A 20,940-nucleotide genomic window follows, 5' to 3' on the forward strand; every position below is an offset into this window, starting at 1 on the left:
AATTTTTTTCCTCCCCACTTTCAGGGACAGAATGCTAGCTTTGCTCTGGGACGAATGGCTGTGATGGTGTATAGGATTTTGTGGAGAGTTAGTCAGAGCACTGATTGGAGGGATGAGGAGGTTGGAATGACAATCACAGTGCAATTGTGAGGAGTAGAGGAAAGAAAACCTTTTAGTGCTTGACTGCATATGGAAAGGAAGATTATACAAAATGAGGGATATGACTATGAAAGAGGAGGTGACTTCAGAAAACTGACTGCAGTTAGCAGATAGAAAGGATACACAGGCACTTAGTATTCCTTGCATAAAGTAAGGGGTATTCTGGAAGTGATACATATTTTATTTGGAATAAAATGTTTTGTGTTTTTATTTAAAATTTTATTCACCTGATAATCCTAGAGCAGGATAAGATTTCATTAAAAGGAGAGAAAAAATATTTCTGTTTCAGCATCACAAGTGAGCAGAGGAAATTAAAACTAAGTCCAACAGTAAGAATCTCGCCACCACTCTGCCCACTTTGCGTTTGGGTCAAACAGTCACAGAGGTGTAAAGGGGCCTGAAAAGCCCTGGTTGAAGTTAGGGGACGATACACCTGTTGGAGGCACTGTGGAAGACAGCCAGAAGGCTGCCTTCCAAGGATTTCATCACAAGCACACAATGCTGCAGCCCTTAAGGCAACCTGGGATGCTGTCATAATTTAAATTGACCCCCCCCAGGACTGTCTAAATTATGCTACCATGGTCCTCTCCAGCCCCCAGAGCAGCCCAGGATTAGGATGATGCAAACATGGCTTAAAGCCACCTTACTGCCGCCACATACCCTAAGAGGCTGGGGTATGTCTACACTAGAAATGTAAGTTGACCTATATTAGGTTGACTTACAGCCACTGTAGTAATTACTGTGGTGGTGCATGTCCACACTACTCTCCTTGGGTCGGTGGTGTGCACCCTCACCAGGAGCATTTCCACTAACCTAAGAGGGGCAGTGTGAGGAATTGAGAGCCCAGTCTCTCAGCTCCTCTGGCAGCTTCGTGCCGGAAGCCTGGCTACCCCACAGGCTCCCGGCGGGCTGCCCTCCCGCTCCACTCCCTGTTCCCTGCTGGGAGAGGGGTCCAACTGCCCGGGCTTCTTACTCTAGCTCCCAGCTTGGAGCAGGATCCATTCTTGCCCCAGCTCCCAACCAGGGGTGGGGTCCAGCCACCCAGACCTCCAAGGGAGTGGGGTGCAGCTGGGCTCTAGATGCTCAGCTTTCTTGTCAATTTCACGGCTCCTGCCAACAGCCAATGTAAGGAATGCAGTGTTTACACAGACACTGTGTTACCCTAACTACACCAACATAAGCCTGACGCCTCTTGTGGAGGCGGAGTTATGTCAGTGCAGTAGGGCTCTTACTACTGTAGACCAGTGGCTCTCAACCTTTCCAGACTACTGTACCCCTTTCAGGAGTCTCATTTGTCTTGCACACCCTCAAGTCTCACCTCAATTAAAAACTACTTTGCTTACAAAATCAGAAATAAAAATACAAAAGTGTCACAGCACACTATTACTGAAAAATTTCTTACTTTCTCATTTTTACCATGTAATTATAAATCAATTGAAATATAAATATTGTACATGCATTTCAGTATATGAGCAGTATATTTCAGCTTTTAGACCAAAATGTTCAATTACATAATTCATTGTATAACCTCCTCTCTGCCTCACACTTAATTTTGGAGATCCCCATGAACACATCATCTCATCCAATCTCAAGTTAGGTGGCAGCCATATTCAAACTAGACCAGTCAATAACACAATTTTATATTTTTAAAGGATTACACACATGCATAGTTAGATGTAAATTGAACTCCTTCTCTTGTGAAAGAGAACTCAGACTGGGGTGCAAACCGGCAAAGCTCTGAATGTGTGTGCATCACATCGTAGTTTGGCCTACCACTTACATTCAGATATTTCATAACCAACTCTAACTGAATCTCACAGTCCTGGTTTGTTAAGTCTCACCCTCAAGCACCTTGGAGAGGGTGGGAGGCCTGTGCTCCACACACTCATTTCCCTTCAGTGAAAAAGTCACTAGAATTCACGACCCACCAAAGGCACTTGTGGAGCTCTCTTCTTCCCTAGATCTACTGGCATGTGATTGGGTCTGGCACTGCTTTGATTAAAAAACTGCCTTCACTCCTTGGGTGCCATGTGGTTTACATCATTAGACCCAGCACCCACAGAGCTTTTGCTATTCACTTTTGAATACAACTGTAGGCCCTCTCCATTTTCGTCAGACGTGCAACTCAATATTTTTATCAGGTTCAGGCCTCCTGGTGATATAATCTAAAATGTCATCAAATGAACATGCAGAGACTTCAGTTGAGTGTTCCATTAACTCAAGAGAGACTTCCCTTTCAGTATCTTCTGTTTCATTACCTACATGACTAGTAACAGAGCCCTGCATATCTCTGCGTTAGAGAGATGCATTCTTAGCTATATCTCTGCGTATTCAATTTAGTGACTTGCTTGGCCCTTCTAGTTTTAAATCCTTTCTGTTTGATGTTGCATTATCTACTAGCATGGATGACTGCTTAGATTTTGAACAGCTGCATCTTTCAAACACTTCCAGTTTTAGTTCCAGGAAGTCTCTTGCCAATCCAATCAATGGCAATCCATAGTAAACAAATTCACTTGGGGAAATAAAAAATCCAGGATTAAGCAATCAACTTTACAAAGGCCATGACAAAAGGGAGAACTGGATTTACCAATATTAAGCACTATTACCTAGCTAGTAGAAATCTGATGTACTGGATAACAACAAACCCTAATAAGCACTGGGTAGAGAGCTAGAACAAGCTTATTTTTGTGCAGTAAAACTCCACGTGATCCCGTAGGTATCCTGTTGAAAACAAACTCTTCTGAAGTACCTGAACTCAACATTTTACTATTTATCAGCATTTTAAGGACTCTTCTTAGCTTGAAACACTTAGCATGGAATTCTGCCTATCCATGTACAGTATGTGCTGGTACAGCTTGTTTGCAGTGTTTTTGTCATCATGTTAGTCCCAGAATGAGAGAGACAAGGTGGGTGAGGTAATATCTTTTACTGGATGAACTTCTGTTAAGTCTGTGAAGCTCAAAAGCTTGTCTCTTCCACCAACAGAAGTTGGTCCAGTAGAAGATATTACCTCACCCACCTTGTCTCTCTCATTCTGGGACCAGCAATACAGTCTGACATTTTAAAATGTCAGAGTACATGTTCCATAGTTTGTTCACTTATTCGGTACATACTGTTACCATGAATAAGTGCTAAAATAACTGATATAGAATTAATAGTTCAGTCATTTGAATTCTCATTTTTATCTCATTTTGAATACCTTACGTACTGTTGATTCCCTTCCTAAAAAGGGCTGACTGCAAAATTGAAATAAAAAAAACCGACAAGTTTTGTCTGCTTCAAGTTCTTTAAATGGACTGAATGCACTTAAGGATATGAAGCATCGCAATCTGAAAACAAATTAAAATTAATGGCAGATAGTGAATTTTCACTGCTTTCACCAGCAGTTATGTACATAAGAATGGCCATACTGGGTCGGACCAAAGGTCCATCAAGCCCAGTATCCTGTTCTCTGACAGTGGCCAATGGCAGGTGCCCCAAAGGGAATGAACAGACAGGTTATCAAGTGATCCATGCCCTGTCAACCAATCCCAGTTTCTGGCAAACAGAGGCTATGGACACCATTCCTGCCCATCCTGGCTAATAGCCATTGATGGACCTATCTACCATGAATCTATCTAGCTCCCTTTTGAACCACGTTATAGTACTGGCCTTCACAACACCCTCTAGCAAGGAGTTCCAGAGGTTGACAGTGCGTTGCGTGAAAAATACTTTCTTGTGTTTGTTTTAAACCTGCTACCTATTAATTTTATTTGGTGGTCCCTTGTTCTTGTATTATGAGAAGGAGTAAATAAAACTTCCTTATTTACTTTCTCTATACCACTCATGATTTTATAGACCTCTATCATATCTCCCCTTAGTCGCCTCTTTTCCAAGCTGAAAAGTCCCAGTCTTATTAATCTCTCCTCATACCTTTTCCAATTCCAATATATCTTTTTGAGATGGGGCGACCACATCTGCAGGCAGTATTCAAGGTGTGCGCGTAACATGGATTTATATAGAGGCAATATGATATTTTATGTCTTATTATCTATCCTGTCTTGATGCCCAACATTCTGTTCGCTTTTTTGACTGCCACTGCACATTGGGTGGATGATTTCAGAGAACTATCCACAATGACTCCAAGATCTTTCTTGAGTGGTAACAGCTAATTTAGACCCCATCATTGTATATGTATTGTTAGGATTATGTTTTCCAATGTGCTTTGCATTTATCAACATTAAATTTCATCTGCCATTTTGTTGCCCAGTCATCCAGTTTTGTGAGATCCTTTTGTAGCTCTTCACAGTCTGCCTGGGACTTAACGATCTTGAGTAGTTTTGTATGTATTCTGACATGAGGAAATTTTACACTCTCTGATGTTACCATTTAGTTAAGGAAGTTCTCGATAAAAAGGATGATTTTGCATTTAACCATAGACGTAGTAGTCAGGCCTTCTGGATTCTACTCCTAGGATTGCAACAAACCTCGTGTGACATTTGCAAAGAAGGCTCTCTCTGCCTCACTTCTCTCATTTAGAAAATACTTACCCACCTCACAGGGATATTGTGATGTGTATTCTTTAACGCTTACAGAACTCTTTGACACCCTTGTTTGGAAGGCCCCACAGAACGGGAACAGTATTAAGATTATTACTATTTATTATTGTATTGTCTTTACCTCTAAAAATTGAGAGAATCCATTGGCCATCCAGATTGCATTACCATGCTCTTCTAATTAAAGGATTAAAGCATTCTTTATGGTTCCTTCTAGACTTCTTGAATCTGTTCCAACAAGCATTTTTCCAAACTCAGAGCATGGAGTGAGAGTTGTGAGAAACAAAAGAAGTGACACCGTGCTTTACAAAAGTAAAAATGCCAGGAAATGGACTGGAGGAAAGCCATAAATAAAATGTCAAAGCAAATTAAACTTTTTAAAAATACTTCCTTTTTAATAACAACTGGTCCTCAGAATAATCTGGGTTTTTTTTAATAATGTCAACAGTTTCAGGTTTGTCCTTTTAGCATTACAAAAAATAACCCAAGGAAACTAATGGCATGGTGTTAGGAGTTGGCATTGCTTTAAGTGATACTGATTTAATGGATACCTGCAGCATCGAGAGGAAAATATTTGAACAAAAATAGAGATTTCCAGGTCTCGTCCAGTTATCCTACAACATAACTGCTTCATAGCTTTTGAGTAAGTCCACAAAAATACTAAGAAAATCAATCCATTAAACAAGCTTAGAATTAGAAAATAAAGCTTTAGTCATTTGGATCTGAAACATCAGGATTGAAATTTCTATAGCACCTCATTCTAGGATCAAAAAATGGACTTACAAAGGTAGGTAAGGAGTATTATCCCCATTTTACAGAAAGGGAAACTTAAGTTTAAAAAAGTAAAACTGAAAAATAGTAGAAAGGAAATTGCAGCATAATGGTGGCATAAAAATATAAAGATCAAAGATGAAATTTTAGAATTATACGGATGCTCAAAAGTATTGCTGTAAACTAGCAACAGTGAATGGAAAACAGAAACACGCAGTAATGGGAGATTGGAAGGGTGTGAAGTTTCACTTGTAAATTAAAAGATTAACAGGAAGTCAGTGGCATTTCCGTATAATTGGGTCAGTTCAAGTGAGAGAATGACCTGTAACAGAGGGGAGACTTGGGAAAAGGACTAAGAGAAGGCAAGAACTAGAAAAACAGGTTAATGGGGGAGGAGTAGGTGGATATAGTAGAACAGGCCTACAGCAGAATGGAGGAAATCCATGCACAAGTTTCAAGACTAAGAAAACAATATTTGAATTGTATGTGGTAACAGAAAGCCAGTGAAAGTGATGGAAGTGATACAGTTGCTTTCCTGCTCTGGCAAATGAAATCTGGCTACCTCTGAAGTTCAGAAAATATTGAGGAAGACCGTAAAAAAGTTAGTTTCAATAACTGTAATGAGAAGTAATTAAGGCATGAATACATATTTCAGCAGAGGCAACAAAATGTAAAGAGCAGTTTTAGGAGGTTAACGACAATAGTAGTAGTAACCTTTGCCTCTGAAAATATATTCTTGATCAAAAAAACTTTTCGGACATGATTCATTTTCATTCTGTGATACCTAGTCAAAGATATATGTAAGATTACTTTTGTTAAAATAATTCACAAAGCACCTACTGATAGAGCACTGTTCCATTAATGGAAATGTTTTACCAACCGTTTTAGGTCATCCTTGCTCGTGTCAAGATAGTAACTTAACAGATGAAATTCAGCTCCACAACACAGCAATATAAATGTATCTATGTAATAAAACTGTGCAAAGCGTATAGATTTATGGAACATCTCCTTGCCCTGAAATGCAAAGTGAATAATTAAGAATAGAATCTATATAATATATACTATATAATTTTTTCCAGGGAATTTATAGCACTAAGACAGAACAGGTTAACTGAGTAAAGATATGCCCTTTTCATTCTCAATACTTACTCATCCCAAGATCTACTTTTTTTTTGTTTCCATTAGTTGGCACCAACGTTAATAACATCTGTAGTCAGTTAAATCTAATGTAATCTGGTTTAACATATTAAACTTCCATTTTTTTGAATTGGAATTCAGGGACAGACTGAAATTAAACATGGTATTACAGACTAGCGCCAATAAAAGTATGAAGAATTATAGAGTACAGTGAGTAAAGCCAAAACTTTCAGAAGTTTGGGTGCCTCAATTTTTGGTTATATAACTTGAGACACATAAGGCCTGACTTGCAAAGGTGCTGTGTACCCATAGTTCTGACTGGTGTCAGAGCTGTAAGTACTCAGCAACTCAAAGTCAGACAAAATGCCACCTCTTGCAAATTTATCACGAGAGACATGCTTTCTAAGTAAAATTAAGCCTCACTCATGATCAGCCATGGCTGAAAAAAATCCTGACATTGTAGAGCTCTATCACCAAGATCATGAGTGAGGCTTAATTTTACTTAGAAATCAGTGACAGTCTGCCCCGGGCAGCTGCTCCCCTGCCAGTCTGGGAAGTGGGAGCGGTGACCCCACTACAGCCACCCCAGGCCTGAGGAGAGTGAAGAACCCTAAGAGGAGCAGAAGTGAGGCTGGAAGGGCTGAACTATGGCCTGGGAGCTACAGGGGGGCTGAAATGAAGAGGATGGGGGCTGATGAGGTAGGGAGGCTGTACTGATGGTGGGTTCTGGGTTGATGGAGTGAGTGCTGGGATAGTGCTCTGAGGCTGGCGGGGGTTGATGGGGCAGAAGGCCTAAGCTGATAGGGTGGTGACGATGGAGCCTAGGGAACTGAAGTGAGAGGGGGCTGAATTGAGGGGGGTTGGGTGGGAACAGAATTGATGGGGGATTGGATTAATTGCTGGGCAGGAGAGTGGCAGATGTGGGGGTGAGAGCTCCTGCAAACAGGGGCCAAAATCACCTTATCCAGTACATGTGAGAGAGTGGGCAACACCAATTGTCACATGCACACAGCCTCGGGATGGGCAGGGGGAGTTCAAAAATCCAGGGATTGACCTAAAAAACACAATAGAACCTTTTTTTTAAAAAAATCATCATTCTTTGGGCCAATCTGATGATTTCTGGTGGTCTGACTCATGATTTTTCATCTCTTGAAGTTGGCAATACTAAGTCAAGCACTGTGTGTCCTAACCTGGGCTCCCAACAAAAGAGAGTTTTGGGTACTGATAATATGCAGAACAAGGCCTACTATGTGTCTAACTGACATGAGTTACTCATTACCAGAAATAGGGCAGGTTCTGAATTGCAGACTGACCAGATCCTTAATGTTCTGTCTTCTGATGCAGAAACTAGCCACTTCTTGTCATGACTCCAGCCAACAGAGTTAATTGCACCATCATGACCTAACAAAAATAATAATGGTAATATCAGAAAATCTATTTCTCATATTCACCCAGAGATAACATATTGATTGGATATAATTATTCAGCATTTTAAAAATAGCTTTTATGTATAGGCTTCTGTCAAGGTTCCTTCCCCACTCTGAACTCTAGGGTACAGATGTGGGGACCTGCATGAAAGACCCCCTAAGCGTATTCTTACCAGCTTAGGTTAAAAACTTCCTCAAGGTACAAACTTTGCCTTGTCCTTGAACCCTATGCTGCCACCACCAAGCGTGTTAAACAAAGAACAGGGAAAGAGCCCACTTGAAGACATCTCCCCCCTCCCCCAAGCCCTGCACCCCCTTTCCTGGGGAAGGCTTGGTAAAAAATCCTCACCAATTTGTACAGGTGAGCACAGACCCAAACCCTTGGATCTTAAGAACAATGAAAAAACAATCAGGTTCTTAAAAGAAGAATTTTAATTAAAGAAAAAGTAAAAGAATCACCTCTGTAAAATCAGGATGGTAAATATCTTACAGGGTATTCAGATTCAAAACATAGAGAATCCCTCTAGGCAAACCCTTAAGTTACAAAAAGACACATGAACAGGAATATAAATTCCATTCAGCACAGCCTATTTTACCAGCCATTTAACAAAAGGAAATCTAATGCATTTCTAGCTAGATTACTTACTAACTTTTTACAGGAGTTCTGAGCTGCATTCCTGATCTGTTCCTAGCAAAAGCATCACACAGACAGACCCTTTGTTTCCCGCCCCCCTCCAGCTTTGAAAGTATCTTGTCTCCTCATTGGTCATTTTGGTCAGGTGCCAGAGAGGTTATTCTAGCTTCTTAACCCTTTACAGGTGAAAGAGTTTTGCCTCTGGCCAAGAGGGATTTTATAGCACTGTATACGGAAGGGTGGGTACCCTTCCCTTTATATTTATGACAGCTTCAAAGAGTTTGATTTAAATCAGTAAACATCAATCCTTGTTGATTTTTCTCTCCACCCAAAAACAGATGAAAAATGTCTTTCATTAATAATCCAAATTCACAATGTTAAAAAAGTATCAAATTGTTACATTGTATACAACTGGCGCACATTTTGCTGCCAATGCTATCACGGAATTACTGAGAAAATAATACATGTTTTATTCCTAATTTTATTACATGGTTGATTTTTGCATGGTCATTTTTATTTACTCAAAATTTGAAATAGTATCTGAATACTTTTAAATTCCTACAATATCAATCTGTCAATTAACACTAAAGAAATACTTCTATCTAAAAATCACTGTTCATCAAAACTAATGAAAAAATAAAAATGAAATCCTTTCAAGCCTCTATATAAGTTAGCAACAATGGGGCATTTGGAGATCTTTACTGGTGAGATAATGATAAACTAAGCAGAGCGGAGTTTTAGCCCACGGCAAGACTTGATTATTGTACCAGTTTGATGATTTATCTTTTAAAGATCTAAAGACTTCTTTTGCATTTAAAATAAAATACCCCATTAGGATTTCGAAAAAGCTCAAAGGTAATTTGTCTTGAAACATAAAATACTTTCTGAAGTTTGATTCCATTTGTTCCATAAGATCAGCAGCATTTTTTTTTGTCTCACTGAAAATCAGGTTTACAATTTTAGTTCTTGATATTGGGTACTTTTGTAGAAAATCTTCTCTGGCCACATAAATATGGATGTGAAGCCAGGTCATATGAAGTAATTGTTGTGATATGGCTAAGGCAACACATTGCCATATTGTGCGAGGGCTGATTTTAAAAAAAAATAAAAATAGATTTGCTTCAGACACTGGGTTTTCACTCTGTGTCTAAAAAGAAAAATGTAAATGAGAAAAACTGAATTGCCTGTAAATATACTATTGACAATATATATAATTAATCTTGCATAATATGTTACTAAAATAGAGATTGTACAGTTTGTTTGCTTAAAATCAACCTGTTCAGATAGGTAATTTAGCAGCGGCTCAGACGAATATTAGTCAAATTGTAGCAGAAAACTTCCCCAGAAAATAGAAATGCAATTACCCTTTTTAACGTCAGGCTTCCAAAGTCAGAGAATGCTATTCTCTGATTAATCAGCCTCTATGACCACTTACCCTTAGGACTCACCCCCATCCTCAGCAAAAGGTTGAACACCACCAAACTTACAGTACTGAAACAAGAATATAAGTAGTATGGTCGATTCTCTGACCTGGACCTTTTCAGTTCCACTAGGACCTGTAAGAGTTTGCTGATGAAAGATCTCAGCCTAAAAAGAACTCTAACTTTAGGAGGGTTATACTTCCATTGTTATTTATGGTCTTCGGGCTCTGAATCAGGCTCTCTTTTAAGAAGTTATCCAAATAATGGAAAGCTACCTTAGAGGGAAAGGACCTCCATTTTCAAAATATTGTGAACCTCGTTGTTCGGATGCTTAATGTAAGGTGTTTGGAATCTGATTATCAGAGGTGCTGAGGGTCAAAAATTCCAGCTGAAGTCAACAGGGCTGTTAGGAGGACAGTTGAAAGGAGTAGGTCAAGAAGGCATGGTGTCTGTGACCTGCAGGAGTGTGGCATTTGAAGGTGGTTCTAAAATGGTTTAGGCACCCTTGCATTTGCCTCAGCCATTTGAAATAATACCAGATACTTTGTCAGACAAGGTTTGATTCTACAGAACACAACCCACCACCACACCAAGATCAACAATTACAAAAGAACCTCCCTCTTAATTCACCTTACAGATTACGGTAGCCCTAAATCTAATTTTGTGAATTCACTAGAAAGGAGAATTTAGTAAAGAAATGTCCTTGAAGATAAAACTCAAGTAAATAGGCAATACTACATCAAAGAAAAGAACCATGAATAGTTAGTTATATGAATCATATTTTAATGGAATTTGACCTGAAGGCAAAATATCCATTTAAATACTGTTAAATGGTTTCCAGATTCCAACTCTGAGAAGATGTAGGCCTTACAATGCTACAATTTAATATTTTTATTGCTAGCAATTTGTTATTATAACCACAAGGAAATAAGTGGCTTCCACTGTACACAGTCCTACAGCAGCTGATTGCGATTAAGAAAATATTTCATAAAAAGAGATAGTTATTGATTGCAGATCATAGTTTACAATAGCTATAACCCCTCATCAGTAAACAGTTTATGGAAGAAGCAGCCTTTTTCAGTTTGGTTTAAGGCTGTTAAAATAAGAGTTAGCTACTACGAAGACAGCAGTTCAAAATTCAGACACACTATATAGAAATCAGTTAGTTAATTGATAATTTCTAATTTAGAATATATTTGTCCTGCTAATAATTGCATACAATTCAAAGAAAAATGTTACATAAAAGCCAATCATCATGTTTTGTTAATCTTATTTCCCTATAAGAAATATGTTGAATTTCAGTTGACATTTAAAGTTCCTATGCTGCCCCCTTGTGCACATTTTTATATTTCAGTCAACTGCAGTTCTGCCTGGAACAGATCTATATATTACTTTAATTACCCTGTGATATTGTACTGTTGCAGCATGTAAGAAGAGAAAACTGTAGTTAAGGTTTTCAATGATATAGTGTATCAACATAAACTGGTTTATAAATTACAGTATTTAGATTGTAAACTCTTCAGGTCAGGGACTCATAACATTTTTGCCTGTCAACTGCCGAATATATCTTGAGTTTTGTTATACTTTATTATTTGTATAATAATCAACACAATAATTCAAGTAGAGAAGGCACCTCCATTTTATGTCTGTATCACAGTGCAGTAACTTTCACACCCAAAATGATCATACCCCTTCAGGTAAAATTTCAAAGCCAGTCCTTAATTCTCAGAACAAAGGGGGAGTAGGGGGTTGTTTATTTTTTTAAATTCTGTAAGGTTCTATTGAGGTACTTGAGTTATCTGTGCAAAAAGTGAAAAACACAGTATAACACAACTCCCATTTTCCAAAAATGGCAGGGCACATGAGAAACCTTAGGAAAATCTGAGGTTTGGAAAACTGCAGGAGCTATCCAGGACACTTACATTTTCTTCAGTCTAGGTCCCCGAACCCCAGGCACAGTAAAGAAGAGGCCAACTGGCTTCAAAAGAGTTTTCACTCAGGGCTCCCCAGTCCTGAGGCACACTGAATACGATGTTGGCTGGCTTTTTAGAGTGATTGGCTTCAAAAGAGCCATGCTACCTGTAACCCTTTTAAAGCTGGCCAGCATACTCTTTGCTTCGCTCTAAGAGCTGCAGCACCCAGAGCCAACTCTGAATAGGAATACAGTACAACCACAGGCAATAAAAACAAGTTTAATTTAAACCAGGAGTTCCAGTTAACTGGATTTTGGTATATTGGGGCTGTAATGCTCCTCCATGATGATATACAAAAAGGTGTTTTCCACCAGTCAGAAAAATGTCCAGATGCTTTCTTGGCACTCAAATAACTTAACAGCTGCTGCTGCCTTTTTTTTTTTTTTTTTTCCCTTTTTTAAAAAAAATTGAAGTTCAAACTTGCAATGATTTTACATTCTCAATGAGAATTAATTAGTGCCTTTGACAAAAAAATGAAGTTGTAAACATAATAATCTGGTGCTCCAAATAGCAGCACAGTTGTTAGAAAGTAAGTAGGAAATCAATACAGGATTCCCTGATACTCTGAGATGTGCAGACCAAGCTATGTGAAGGGGGAAAAAACACACAGATCTGGTGCTATACAATTGAAATGGTTGATCTCATACTATTATTATTTATATTTCAGTAGCGCATAGATGCTCTAAGCAGGGATCAGGCCCTATTTTACTAGAGGCTTTATAAACATGTATTTAAGAGATCATCCCAGCACAAAAGGCATTCACAGTCTAGATTAATGATAAAAAAGTGAGGTAAATAACACAACCACATAGGCATACGCCACAGGATAAACAATAACAAGAACATTTTTGTGTAGACTGTGCCCACGGTTTAGCTTGCCATCTACCTAGCCATTATCAAATAGCAATGTTCTGAATGCATTTTAAGAAAGGATTTGAAGATAAGATCTACAAATCTTTTCAGAGTGTCATATATAAAGGCTGGAAAGGGATAAAGAGAGAAAAATATTTGTGGACGAAGTAAACTGGCAGGTGGTGAAGGCTGAGAACATTGATGGGGCAACGACAGCTGCAACAATACAATAAGGTAATAGACAATCATCTTAAAAGTGAGGACAAGAAACATATCTGATACAAATACCTTCTGTTAAAAACAACACCCCCACCCCATCAAAACTTATTTTTTAATGAAAACTCTGGCACAACTGTAATTATAGTGCTACCACCATTCCACTATAAACAAACATATGCCCTTGAGAAGGCTTTTAAATTAGCATGAAGAGGGATTATTCGGTGTACACTAGCTTAGTTTAAAGAACAAATCTATTTGGTCTTTTGCTTTATATACAATGTTTGTTTTTAAGAAAGAGGGGAACATACTAGTAAAAAAGATCTTATTCCATAGTTTAGTATAACTGCATATTATCTAATCCTTTATTGGAAAGGGAAAACCCTTTAACTTAAAAAAAAAAATCACCAGAACAGAAATATGTAAATGAAACTTAACGAGTTTCTAACACTGATTCACCGCTGCCTGACATCACTCTGGAGGGTAAATCTCTTGGCGTTGTCAACAGCTTTTGCTACTTGGGTTCTATGATCAGCAGGAATCTTGGCCTTTAGACTGAACTGACTATCAGAATTGGAAAATCAAGAGAAATAAAGCATTGCTTATCTAATGAAGGAGTGTGTTTTCAGCTAAGAGAGTAACGGAAGATGGAGGAAATTGTTGTTCCCTTTATAGATTATGGAGAGGTAAGAACAGAGCTTCTCTTTAGAAGTTAACAAATCTCTTCTCTCTATACCTTTTTTAAAACAAGACATACTAGTACTAACGTATGATTAAAAGTACTCCAAACTACATAGACTAAGATGTAGAAAAACAAAACAATTCTCCCACAAACATTACAAGGTCTGCCCAACCAGTCACTAACACTAGGAAAATGCCCTCTCCACTGATTTTACATATGGCCTTCTAGAATATTTTCACCCACAGTAATATAGGTGAAAAGATATAGTCAACAGACAGGCCCTTTTTATCATTCTGAAGAAACTGGGTTGTCCCCCCAAAATTGCTGATCATTCATTCATTACATCCAGGTATGAGGGCAACTGTAATATATGAAAATATGGAATCAAATGCCTTTGGCATCAACAAAGGGGTGAAATGGGTGTGTCTAAGACCCTATGCTGTTTAACATACTTTTCATTCCTGCTTTTGCATGCATTTAAGGACAGCAATGATGGCATTTATCTTCAAACCAGACTAGATGAAGGCTTGTTCAACATCACAAGGTTTAGAGTGAAAACCAAGATGAAAGAGCTGAGAGGGTTCCTGTTTGCAGATGATGCAGCTTTCATTGCCCAGAGCAAATCTTCCCTGCTAAATCTCTTGGGTAGATTTTCTGTGTCATGGGTTGACAATTAGTTTCAAGAAAATTGTGATCATGTACCAAGGGGTGGAAGAACCAATGCCTGACGTCACTCTGGAGGGTCTCTCTCTTGGCATTGTCGACAGCTTTTGCTACGTGGGTTTTATGATCAGCAGCAATCTTGACCTTCAGAGTGAACTGACTAACAGAACTGGAAAAGGAGCTAAGAATTTGCGGCTTTTACAGAAACATGCATGGAATAACTGCAAACTATCGACTAAGGTGAAGATGCAAATGTATGAGACTTGTGTGCTTTCATCTCTGCTTTATGGTTCAGAAATGTGGACTACATATGCTAGGCACATCAGGAGACTGAATAGCTTCCATATGAGATACACCTGTGCCAGATCCTGAAAATAAAGTGGGAAGACAAAATATCAAAGACAGAGATGCTGGAGCATGCAGGACTGACATACTTAGAAACTACAGTAGAATCTCAGAGTTACAGACACCTCAGGAAAGGAGGTTGTCTGCAACTCTGAAATGTCCGTAACTCTGAACAAGACGTTGTGGACTTCAGCCACTGGGGTGGGGGGGCTGCAGCCGCAGAGGGAGAAGGGGGTCAGGGCTTCTGACCCTCGGGAGCACCAGGGCTCAGGGCTTTAGATCTGGGGGAAGTACTGAGGCTCAGGGCTTCAGCCCCACCGTTCTCTTCCCGGCTTCTGCCCCATGGGGGGCACCAGGGCTTGGGGCACCCCATGGCTCCACTCCCTGTTTCATCCAGGGGAGGCGGGCATGCTGGGACTCAGGGCTTTAGCTACAGGGGGAGTGCTGGGGCTGAAACCAGCACCCCCCGCAGGGCAGAAGCTGGGAATGAGGCTGTGGGGCTGAAGCCCTGAGCCCTCGCACCCCCAAAGGCTGAAACCAGGAACGGAGCCGCGGGGCTGAAGCCGGTGACCAGTAAGTCCGGAACTCTGGTGTTCATATCTTTGAGATTCTATTGTACTAACAAGAGGAGGAGGTTGCAATGGCTCAGTCATGTCAGGAGAATGGGAGGAGACTGTATCCCCAAGAATATTTTGTACAGAGAGATTCGAGACAGCTCTAGAAAGCAGGGTCACCCTGTATGGCAGTACCGCAACACGCGCAAAAGTGAGGTGAAGTTGCTCAGCATCAATGCAGAAAGCTGGGAGGAGTGCACAGAATTCCGTCCAATCTGGAGGGAATATCTGGCACTGGGTGCAGCTCAACATGAAGCAGCTTTGATCCAGAGGATGGAAGCAAAGTGAGAAAGAAGAACGCAGCGTACTATTATCTTGGACTCCAACTCAGACAACACACGGATCTGTGAAATTTGTAACAGTGTTGCTCTTGAATAAGGCTGGTCAGCCATAAGCTGACTCATAAGCAACTGACTAGACCTTTTGTGGATACACCATGATCCAGTGGATCAACGGTTGCCTATAATAAATAGAATTTGGAGAAACTAGCAAAACACACAAAAAATCCTAACTTGTATTTTATATGCAGAATTGCCTTTAACATAAGAGATCATTACAAAATGTGCATGTCACAAGCTATTTTTTGATAGAAAGAAGTCTAACCAGGAAAGTGTAGCCTTTGTTTAGCTTATTTATATAAACTTTTAAAACATATTTTGCATCTGTTTTTACAAATGAAGATATGTATTCTTATTTTTGTAAATATATAAAACTATATTACTAAAAATTAAGCCAAGTTATTTTGTAAATCTTTCGCCTTAAGAAAACATATTTGACATTTTTATTCCAAATTATTATTAAACAAAGAATATAATAAATGCATTTTATGAGCTATAATTTCCTCCCCATAACTCAAAATTTGAAACACAAACAAAATTGCTGAAAAGTCTGAAAAAACAAACACGCTAACAATCAGAATACTGTAATCTCTTTAAAAGAAACCTCAAAATTATTCTATAATTAAACATGACAAGTCATATCTAATATCTAGGGAGCCATGTTATACCTTCTAATCCAACTCTAATTTTAGCACAATGCTTTAAAAGCCTCTCTAAATTAATATAAGATTATAGAATCTTTATCGAGACATAATTTTCCAAAATCATTTTTCCATAAATCATTTATTTTAGATCTGATAAGGAAACCCATTTTTAAAAATGGCTAAATCAGCTTCCATTACACAATTCCACAACAAAATACTGATCCAGCTATATGACATTATGTAAATTATGAAGTTTACTGTTGTTTTCAATGTTAGGGCCTGATCCTGCAAACCCTTAGGCCTTTCCCCTAAAAAGGCTTATTTACAGTGTGTAAAATTAAGCATGTGCATAAGTCTTAGCAGGACTGGGACTTTCCTAATGTGAATATTCCCTTTGATTTCAAAGGGCTACCCCTCATAAGCAGGGGTCTGCAAGATCGGGACCATCATTATCCAAATCATTATTTGAACTTTTTGGCTTTAACTTCTGAAAGTCATCTGGCAAGTACATTTCTATTGTTTACCTTCTCAGTGATCTGAGGAACTCTAGAAAAACAGAAGCCAACTCAAGCCTGGAACAATGATAACCAGACAAACAAGTTTACTATATCCTTACTCAGAAGTAGTAGGGGTTTTTTTATTCTTCATATAGTGACAAGAGTGGAATCTTTTAATTTACAAGTTTATTTAAACTGAAAATGCATCACTCCATATAAACTATATTTACAAAAAGTTTACCTGAAAAAACAGCCGGTGTTCCTGTGAGGTTGGAATTGAATACCAGTAAAGATTTGTCAGCTAGGCCACAAGCTAACAGCTCTCCATCCCCTGTAAAAAAGAATCCCTACAGGTTTATGGGTTGTGAGGAGTGTGTGTCTTAATCATTTTTTTTAAAGTCATAAATATACCAGGCAGAGGGGAAAATATGTTACAGCACATAAAAATATATAATCAGTTTTCATCTAACTTGTTTACCATTCTCACTTTCTATGAAAATCAGTTAAGATGCAGGGGGAAAAATATGACTCATTACAAGGCAGAATGTCATTTTTTTTAAAGAAAAAATCCTATACAAATATTACATAAATATTTAGCAGTCACATTTATCTACTTCCTGATTTATAAAAATTACTATCTATCTCTGTATAAATGACACATCTCCCTTCCAGGGGTACCAGAATAAAAAATAATCATACTTACGAGAGCACCAAGATTCCTTTGTCAGTATTCTGATAACTTCTGAAGCAAATGGGCACAAGCCCTCCCCACCATAGCTTTACAGCCTTATCCTGCAAATTTTACTAAGAAGTTCTGTGGCACTTCTCATATGAGTAAAGTTATTCATGTGTACAAATGTTGGCAGGATCAAGCCTTTTAATGTTTGCCTGGATGTAGTAGGATGGGAAAACTGTTTAACCCAAATCATATTTCTGAAAGAGCAAAGATGGTCTGGGGCTTAAAATGTGGAATCCCACTGTAAATTAGTATTAAAAACATTTGCAAACCAGAAGGCAAAATAAATTAACAAACAAAAAAAAAGGAAAGAGACATTCCTAGCTTGGGTCAATCCATGCTATGATACACCCACCCCACCACCTATGAAATCTAATCTTCCCAAAGGCATTCTCCTGTTAAACAGCAAATTATTTAGACTATGTATTCCTGGAGAAGAAATACCAACCAACCTTGCTAACAAGACATAAATGGTGGGATTCAATCTGAATATAGATACTTAATAATAATTCATTTGACAGTCTGAAGATCACTCCTTGAATGGCTTCTTTTATGTATTTGAATTAACTTGAATTAGATACTTTTTAGTTTCATAATTTAGTTCAGATTATTTGTCTACCGATTTATAAAAATATTTAAATTATCCATGACAGGATCCACCAACCCTTAAACAAAATTCCTTTGTCCATCTATAAATTGTTTTAGCTATCTCTGATACACCAAGACAGGACTCTCTGCTGATTTTGGGAATAAAATACTTTGGTTTTATCTTGCGAGAAGAGTGTCCAAACCAGAGTGGGCCCACTCAACATGTAATCCCTGTTGAAAGCTCTCCACAGAGATATAGAGAAGAGATTGTCGCTGAAATAATCATTCTTTATAGCTTGTGTTCTGCTTTATTCAGTCTTTTTTGATGTTTATTTTCCTTTCTTTAATAAAGTAGCCATAGTTAATAATTGTGATTATTTTGCTTGTCTCTAACTGTGGTGTACCGTCTTAGTCTAAAATAATGGAAGACACGTTCCTAAACTGGCAGTAAGAGAGACAGTTATCAAGATCTGGCCAACTATATCTTGTTTCTCTAGACGATACATTTTTAGTAATCTTTGTGATGATTTCTTGGTGCTCAACACTTTAAAACTCCCCTTTTTACCCCAAACAGATGTCCCGTGCAGGTATTCATTTTATAGGGTCCAGTTCCTTGATACCTGGAATTGGAAATGAACTTAGAGGAAGGCATCTCCCTGAAGAAGCTGAGGATTTGAGTAGGGCTCCTAATGTCTGGTAAAGTGCGGAGACAACTTCCTTTCCCAACCCCTCAACCCTCACAGGAGGCTGGGACCAGGTGTGGAGGGGCTGATAGCAACCCTCTGCCAGGTGCAGACAATTAAGGAAGGAAAAATGACCCAAACACTATACAAATTATTGCTTGACAGCTCCCAGATGAGTAAAGCTGCTGCCTAAATAAACCACATCCCTTATTTTAGGTGTCAGGGACAATAGCATGTTTCAATGGTCATACATACCTGAATACTGAATACAGCAAATAGAGGTTGGTTTATTAGCTACTGATATCTGTCTCTCAGATTTAGTTGGAGGAGAATTTTCCAATAGATATTCTTTATTTTTTCTTAAAAAAAAAAAAATTAAGGAAAATATAGTTAAATGTCATAATAGTACATTTTCCACTTTACATGCTAAACATTTTATATTACAGTTAGAGTAAATTAAAAGTATAATTCATCCATACCTCTTCCCTCTTTTTTAGATTCCCAGATAGATATCAGTAACTTAAGGGTGAAAAAACACAACTGGGATGTTTTAATTACCACAATAACCAAGCACTGAAACCCAGGAAATTGAGTCAATGTTAACTTTAAAAATAAAAATCGAAAATATGAAGTTGTGCGAATACACAAGTATGCAGACAATCTAAATTCTGCCCTGTAGTCAGAACAAGCAATAACTGTACAATTATGAATGATGCGTATTAGTGCTCCTGGTTCCAAATTAAAACTATTTTTAATGATTTTTTTTCATATTTACTTCTTATGGTGTCATTACAGGGCAGAGTTAATGTTCTTTGTGTGCCTTAACTGGATATTCCATACATTGACATGTTTGGATTTCTTTTAAAGTTAAGCTTAAGTCTGAATTTCCTGGGCTCATAATGCTAGATTTTTGGGGTAATTGTAGTATTTTTTATGTTTCTTTCCCTTAAGATATTTATATTTTTCTCAGCTTTAACTCCATCATAACAGTTTTGTCTGGGAATTTTCTTGTTTTTTTTAAATATTAAAATTTGTATATATTAACAATAAACAAGAATCCTAAAAAGAATGCTACCATGCATATACTTCTAATGATTTGAAGATACATAGTATCAACCCTAAATTAGATAATTTTATTTTGACGTTTAGGGTCAGATTCACTGGTATGCTATGGGTGCTTCACACTCCTCTAGAGCAGCCAAAGCATACTGGCCAGTTAACCAAGGTTTATAGCTGCTTGCTGCAGGTCCCGTAACATTGCTGCTCTAGTACACAGAGGATTCAAGGCCGCTGTGTCGTGGGGATGGGAGCCTTTAAAGCACTAACCTCCAAGGTAGCATGGGGTCAGGGAATCTTTTAAAAAACAGTAACAACTGGAACAACTGACCTATCAAGGAGACCTCGTGACATACCATGATCTGAATCTCCCTCATACTCCTGACTCACCACAACCAATAGCACTGTAGAATGGAAATTGGCTGTAAAGGAAGGGTTATGATTGTTTGACTTACCTTTGCAGTCACAATGATGCCAGTTAAGAGTGACATGAGCTGTTGACCTGCCCCTGTCTGTGATCATAACAATTGGATGCACCAGTAACTTAACTGAATTTCAACCTGATCTTCTCAAATATAGACTATCCACAACACTTCCATAATTTTAACCATATGGGGAGTTTGAAGATTCTGGTGTTCCATTACTGAGATCATCCAGAACTCCTGATACTAAATTTCTTAAAGAACCCTTTTTAAATCAGTTTAACTCAAACTAGTTAATGGATGTCCTTGTAAATTCTCAGCAAAATCCATTCTGCATTCAAAAACTATGTAAGTAGGTGAAGATATGTTGAGTTCTCCATACATAAGTAGACTTGGCAGCATGATTTTGTAATATAATTTTGATGGATATGTGACATTGCACCCCATAAGGCTTTATGGAAATATGCATATGAATGTATATATGACATAACTAGAATATGTTTTATGCTACATATGCCATGTAACATATCTCTGCAAAGGTTATGAT

At 38.3% G+C, this 20,940-nt stretch overlaps 1 protein-coding gene across 3 annotated transcripts in view; it reads right to left on the reverse strand.

The window, feature by feature from the left end:
• The window catches only part of WDR27 (WD repeat domain 27), a 193,691-nt gene that overhangs the window by 117,733 nt on the left and 55,018 nt on the right, over positions 1 to 20,940 (reverse strand). For all 3 annotated transcript variants that reach the window (XM_043543238.1, XM_043543237.1, XM_043543239.1), the window contains exons 16-19: positions 19,171 to 19,274; positions 17,150 to 17,239; positions 7,882 to 8,003; positions 6,346 to 6,479 (exon numbers count right to left, since the gene is read on the reverse strand). In XM_043543238.1, coding sequence (XP_043399173.1) covers positions 6,346 to 6,479; positions 7,882 to 8,003; positions 17,150 to 17,239; positions 19,171 to 19,274 — 450 coding nt within the window. The remainder of the gene's footprint in view (positions 1 to 6,345; positions 6,480 to 7,881; positions 8,004 to 17,149; positions 17,240 to 19,170; positions 19,275 to 20,940) is intronic.

Source organism: Chelonia mydas, chromosome 3, assembly GCF_015237465.2.
Source record: "Chelonia mydas isolate rCheMyd1 chromosome 3, rCheMyd1.pri.v2, whole genome shotgun sequence".
NCBI classification, from domain to species: domain Eukaryota; kingdom Metazoa; phylum Chordata; order Testudines; family Cheloniidae; genus Chelonia; species Chelonia mydas.